Source organism: Oncorhynchus gorbuscha, linkage group LG10 (assembly GCF_021184085.1).
Source record: "Oncorhynchus gorbuscha isolate QuinsamMale2020 ecotype Even-year linkage group LG10, OgorEven_v1.0, whole genome shotgun sequence".
Lineage (NCBI taxonomy): Eukaryota > Metazoa > Chordata > Actinopteri > Salmoniformes > Salmonidae > Oncorhynchus > Oncorhynchus gorbuscha.
This window is the reverse complement of record NC_060182.1, coordinates 77,261,874-77,267,873: the sequence shown is the minus strand read 5'-3', so window position 1 is coordinate 77,267,873 and position 6,000 is coordinate 77,261,874. Positions and strand designations below refer to the sequence as shown.

The 6,000-nt window shown below is 44.9% G+C and overlaps 1 protein-coding gene across 1 annotated transcript; it reads left to right on the top strand.

Moving 5' to 3' along the window:
• The first annotated feature begins 2,566 nt into the window (after positions 1-2,566).
• Positions 2,567-5,217, top strand: bdkrb1 (bradykinin receptor B1). Its single transcript, XM_046367699.1, has 3 exons — positions 2,567-2,734; positions 3,395-4,476; positions 5,209-5,217. Exons 2-3 carry the CDS (start codon positions 3,409-3,411, stop codon positions 5,215-5,217), a joined length of 1,077 nt encoding a protein of 358 aa, XP_046223655.1. The 5' UTR covers positions 2,567-2,734; positions 3,395-3,408.
• Positions 5,218-6,000: the final 783 nt, after the last annotated feature.

Genomic DNA, 6,000 nt, shown 5'->3' with positions numbered 1-6,000 from the left:
GAAAACTCGCCTCCCTGCGGACCTGGCATCCTTTCACTCCCTCCTCTGTACATTTTCCTCCTCTGTCTCTGCTGCTAAAGCCACTTTCTACCACTCTAAATTCCAAGCATCTGCCTCTAACCCTAGGAAGCTCTTTGCCACCTTCTCCTCCCTCCTGAATCCTCCTCCCCCCCTCCCTCTCTGCAGATGACTTCGTCAACCATTTTGAAAAGAAGGTCGACGACATCCGATCCTCGTTTGCTAAGTCAAATGACACCGCTGGTTCTGCTCACACTGCCCTACCCTGTGCTCTGACCTCTTTCTCCCCTCTCTCTCCAGATGAAATCTGCGTCTTGTGACGGCCGGCCGCCCAACAACCTGCCCGCTTGACCCTATCCCCTCCTCTCTTCTCCAGACCATTTCCGGAGACCTTCTCCCTTACCTCACCTCACCTCGCTCATCAACTCATCCCTGACCGCTGGCTACGTCCCTTCCGTTTTCAAGAGAGCGAGAGTTGCACCCCTTCTGAAAAAACCTACACTCGATCCCTCCGATGTCAACAACTACAGACCAGTATCCCTTCTTTCTTTTCTCTCCAAAACTCTTGAACGTGCCGTCCTTGGCCAGCTCTCCCGCTATCTCTCTCTGAATGACCTTCTTGATCCAAATCAGTCAGGTTTCAAGACTAGTCATTCAACTGAGACTGCTCTCCTCTGTATCACGGAGGCGCTCCGCACTGCTAAAGCTAACTCTCTCTTCTCTGCTCTCATCCTTCTAGATCTACCGGCTGCCTTCGATACTGTGAACCATCAGATCCTCCTCTCCACCCTCTCCGAGTTGGGCATCTCCGGCGCGGCCCACGCTTGGATTGCGTCCTACCTGACAGGTCGCTCCTACCAGGTGGCGTGGCGAGAATCTGTCTCCTCACCACGCGCTCTCACCACTGGTGTCCCCCAGGGCTCTGTTCTAGGCCCTCTCCTATTCTCGCTATACACCAAGTAACTTGGCTCTGTCATAACCTCACATGGTCTCTCCTATCATTGCTATGCAGACGACACACAATTAATCTTCTCCTTTCCCCCTTCTGATGACCAGGTGGCGAATCGCATCTCTGCATGTCTGGCAGACATATCAGTGTGGATGACGGATCATCACCTCAAGCTGAACCTCGGCAAGACGGAGCTGCTCTTCCTCCCGGGGAAGGACTGCCCGTTCCATAATCTCGCCATCACGGTTGACAACTCCATTGTGTCCTCCTCCCAGAGCGCTAAGAACCTTGGCGTGATCCTGGACAACACCCTGTCGTTCTCAACTAACATCAAGGCGGTGGCCCGTTCCTGTAGGTTCATGCTCTACAACATCCGCAGAGTACGACCCTGCCTCACACAGGAAGCGGTGCAGGTCCTAATCCAGGCACTTGTCATCTCCCGTCTGGATTACTGCAACTCGCTGTTGGCTGGGCTCCCTGCCTGTGCCATTAAACCCCTACAACTCATCCAGAACGCCGCAGCCCGTCTGGTGTTCAACCTTCCCAAGTTCTCTCACGTCACCCCGCTCCTCCGCTCTCTCCACTGGCTTCCAGTTGAAGCTCGCATCCGCTACAAGACCATGGTGCTTGCCTACGGAGCTGTGAGGGGAACGGCACCTCAGTACCTCCAGGCTCTGATCAGGCCCTACACCCAAACAAGGGCACTGCGTTCATCCAGCTCTGGCCTGCTCGCCTCCCTACCACTGAGGAAGTACAGCTCCCGCTCAGCCCAGTCAAAACTGTTCGCTGCTCTGGCCCCCCCAATGGTGGAACAAACTCCCCCACGACGCCAGGACAGCGGAGTCAATCACCACCTTCCGGAGACACCTGAAACCCCACCTCTTTAAGGAATACCTAGGATAGGATAAGTAATCCCTCTCACCCCCCCCCCCCCCTTTAAGATTTAGATGTACTATTGTAAAGTGACTGTTCCACTGGATGTCATAAGGTGAATGCACCAATTTGTAAGTCGCTCTGGATAAGAGCGTCTGCTAAATGACTTAAATGTAAATGTAAAAATCTTAATTTGACCTATATCGTCACATAAAAAATAATCCTTCAGCAAGATGATTTGAACGTTTAGTCCATAGTGTTGCTTGATCGGTGGTTAGGCTGTTAGCTGGCCAAACGTAGGCTACATGAACAGTGCAAAACTGTTTTTAATGTAACTGTGTGTTTGTGTGGGTTTTCAGGGAATTTATGTAAATCACAAAGCTCATCTGCAGTGCAGGGACATTTTTCAGCAACAAAAGAGTGATCAAATTAAGATGACTCATAATGAAATATAAACAGAGGGTATTAAATTATTAGCTTTAAATCTACTGGAGAGAAAAAAAGACTGGATTAAGCTAGCTACTTGGCCCTGGGCCTGTGGTTATGTGTATGTGTTTTTACACAGTGCCAAAATTCTAAAATAAGTGTTTGTTACCATTGGAGAAGAAGACGTTCACTTCACAAAATACATGTTTTCTCTCTTTGAATATTCCTACATTCTCACCTGACCTTCAGGCGAACTGAAACTGGCTTATAAACAAATTGAAATACACGGTCGGACAAGGGTGTGGAAGAATGTTGTATACAGAACCAAACTTTCCACCACATCTCTCCCTAACTCAGTGAGAAGCTTAAAGACGAACAACACTACATGGTCTACTGGGTTGGTGTGTGTGATAAACGGCAGTGTTTTCTTCTCCTTACTAAAATATATTTTCACACGATTGGCACAAGGTAAGCGATTTCTTACAAATGCATATTTTAACAAATGTTCCTTGGGATGACATTCGTGAGTCAGGCTTCTGAATAAAGTAAATGGAACAGAGACATAGTAATTTAGTACATATGAATACTGATAGACCAAAAACACTGAGACAGACACTTTTGAGGTTATTCAACATGACAAAAAGAAAGCCTTATTTATTTGATCAGTCATATATCTGTATATTAAGGACGTTCTGCTCAGTTGCAACTAATAAATGGAAAAGCAAAAAAACAAATTGGCTTTTATGAGTTACTAAATCACATTTGAAAAAAAGTAATCAATTAGTTCAAGTCAAGTCTTTATCAAAACATCCTGCTATAAATCCCACTTTTCTCACACAACACCAGAAATACTAAAGTTGTTGTTGGATTCAGCATACTTATGCAACCACAGCTAATTAGTTGATGACCTTTCAAGAGAGTTTGGACTCTTTAGCGTTAAGTTTTGATAGATATCTGGCTTTGATGAAGACGGTCTGGAGATTGATTACAGAATAGTTTTTTCTTTGGCTTCAATTTCCACACACACATAAAATATTACAATTCAGTGTCACAATATTAAGATCAATATTGTTGATTAGTGGATAATAGGCTCAGATATTACATTTTGACATTTTCTTATGACAACAGAGCTGGTGGTCTCCATGGCTATGCTCCTGTCAGAAAACAACAGGTCTTTCCTTCCCACCACCAAGACTCCTCTCCACAATGCCACAGAATGGATCCTGGTCCACAGCATCATTCCTCCCTACATCTTCACTCTGTGTGTGACGGGGCTGCTGGGTAATGGCTTTGTCCTGCTGGTCTTCCTTCTCCAGAGGGAGCAGTGCTCCGTCCCAGAGATCTACCTGGCAAACCTGGCCCTGGCTGACCTGCTCCTCCTGGCCTGCCTGCCCTTCTGGGCCATGAACATCCTTAATGACTACAACTGGCCTTATGGAGAATTCCTGTGCCACGTAGTCAATCTGTCTATCACTGTCAACTTCTATACCAGCATCTACCTGTTGGTGATGGTGAGCGTGGACCGCTACTTAGCGCTGGTGAGAACCATGAGGGCCAGGTGGCTGAGGAGGAAGCGCTACGCAAGAGCGATATGTCTCATACTGTGGCTGTTTGGGCTGCTGATAGGAGGTCTAGCTTCGCTTCACAGAAAGGTGACGTTCATTGAGGAATATCGTACAATGGCGTGTATTCTGGAGTATCCGGACAGCTCTGGGGAGTCTTGGAAGCTGGCCCACAACCTTCTGTTGAACATAGTTGGCTTTGTTGTGCCTGTTGTGGGGATTTCTTCCTGCAGTTGTAACATTATCAGAGCCCTGAGGAAGAGGAGGAAGAGTGTTTACATAGAGGGTGGAAATGACAGGAAGGCCACAGTCCTTGTTTACGCCGTGACGCTGCTGTTTTTTGTATGTTGGAGTCCCTTCCAACTCTTCACCTTACTCGATATGCTGTGTGATGCAGAAGTCTTGGATGAAACATGGCATTATACACTGGACATTGGTACCCAGTTTTCAACCTACCTAGCAATTCTGAACAGTAGCCTAAATCCTCTGTTGTATGTATTTTCTGGACAGTATTTTAGGAGGAAAGTTAGCACCATCTACAAGAGAACGAAGAATCGCAGGAGATCTGATACAATGGCATTTCAGCTTTCAATTGTATCAACCTACCTCCACAGGACGGATCAAATCAAACCTGTTGTAATACACCTCGCTCATCAACTCATCCCTGACCGTTGGACTCGATCCCTCCGATGTCAACAATTACAGACCAGTATCCCTTCTTTCTTTTCTCTCCAAAAGTTCCTGCATTTTCCTGCACATTTGTTTGATATCATGTAGTTATTGCACACTAAATTGCATTATCAATGTTGACTTACACAATGTAGCCACATAAAATGTGTGCAATCTTGAACTACATTATGTAGGTCTATAAGGTTTAGATTGTGTAGGAGATATGTTTACGGGCACGGAAATGATGTGATATAAATACTATGCATGCCAGTCTCTCTTGGCTAAGAGTTGAGGAGAGACTGACTGCATCACTTATTTTTATAAGAAACATTGTGTTGAAAATCACAAATTGTTTGCATAGTCAACTTACACACCGCTCTGACAAACACTTATCCCAAAAGACATGCCACCAGGGGTCTTTTCAAGGTCCCCAAATCCAGAACAAATTCAAGAAAGTGTACAGTATTATATAGAGCCCTTATTGCATGGAACTTCCTTCCATCTCATATTGCTCAGATAAAGCAACACCTTGTGGCACAACACCTCTCCCCTATTTGACCCAGATAGTTTGTGTGTATGCATTGATATGTAGGCCTCCGTGTGCCTTTAACAAAAATATATGTAGTTGAGCTGTCCTTGAGCTGTTCTTGTCTGATGATGTTCTGTATTAGGTCATTCTGTATTATGTTTCATGTTTTGTGTGGACCTCAGGAATTGTAGCTGGTGCTTTTGCAACAGCTAATGGGGATCCTAATAAAATACCCCAAAAATCTCAATGTCACCTGTCACAATGTCACTCTTAATGCAAATTTTTACAAAATTGCATGTTCTAGCAGTGAAGATCACAGGATGATCTTTTAATGTTTCCTGTGTGTGTGTGTGTGTGTGTGTGTGTGTGTGTGTGTGTGTGTGTGTGTGTGTGTGTGTGTGTGTGTGTGTGTGTGTGTGTGTGTGTGTGTGTGTGTGTGTGTGTGTGTGTGTGTGTGTGTGTGTGTGTGTGTGTGTGTGTGTGTGTGTGTGTGTGTGTGTGTGTGTGTGTGTATTACACCCTTCTAGATTGCCCCAAAACCCTTGTCTTGTCACAATAAATGATGGCCTTTAAAATGCCAAACACATCTTTGTTAACGCCTAAACATTATGACATTTCTCTCGCCACCATTCTTCTTTTCAATAAAGACAATAAATATAAATATTTAATACATATGAGGAAATGTCTCCGGAGTGACATTGGAGAGAATACTATTTGTATCTTGACACAAATATCAATGATTCCCAGGACACCTATAGGAATAAATGTATAGTCATTTAATGATCATTTTACAAGACCAAAGTCAGGAGAGGTGTCTGCTTAGCTGTGCTCTTTTGCTTTCTAGATGGGTTCTGGTTGCTCATGTTTGTATATATAGTTTGTTAACTTGAGTGTATGACCACCCACATTCTATAACTATTTGCATGTGTAGGTCTAGTAGTCCATTATGAGATGTCAAGTCGTTGTTCACACCT

Excerpts from the sequence above, each read along its gene's own strand:
- bdkrb1 (XM_046367699.1), top strand. The coding sequence starts at position 3,409 with ATGGCTATGCTCCTGTCAGAAAACAACAGGTCTTTCCTTCCCACCACC.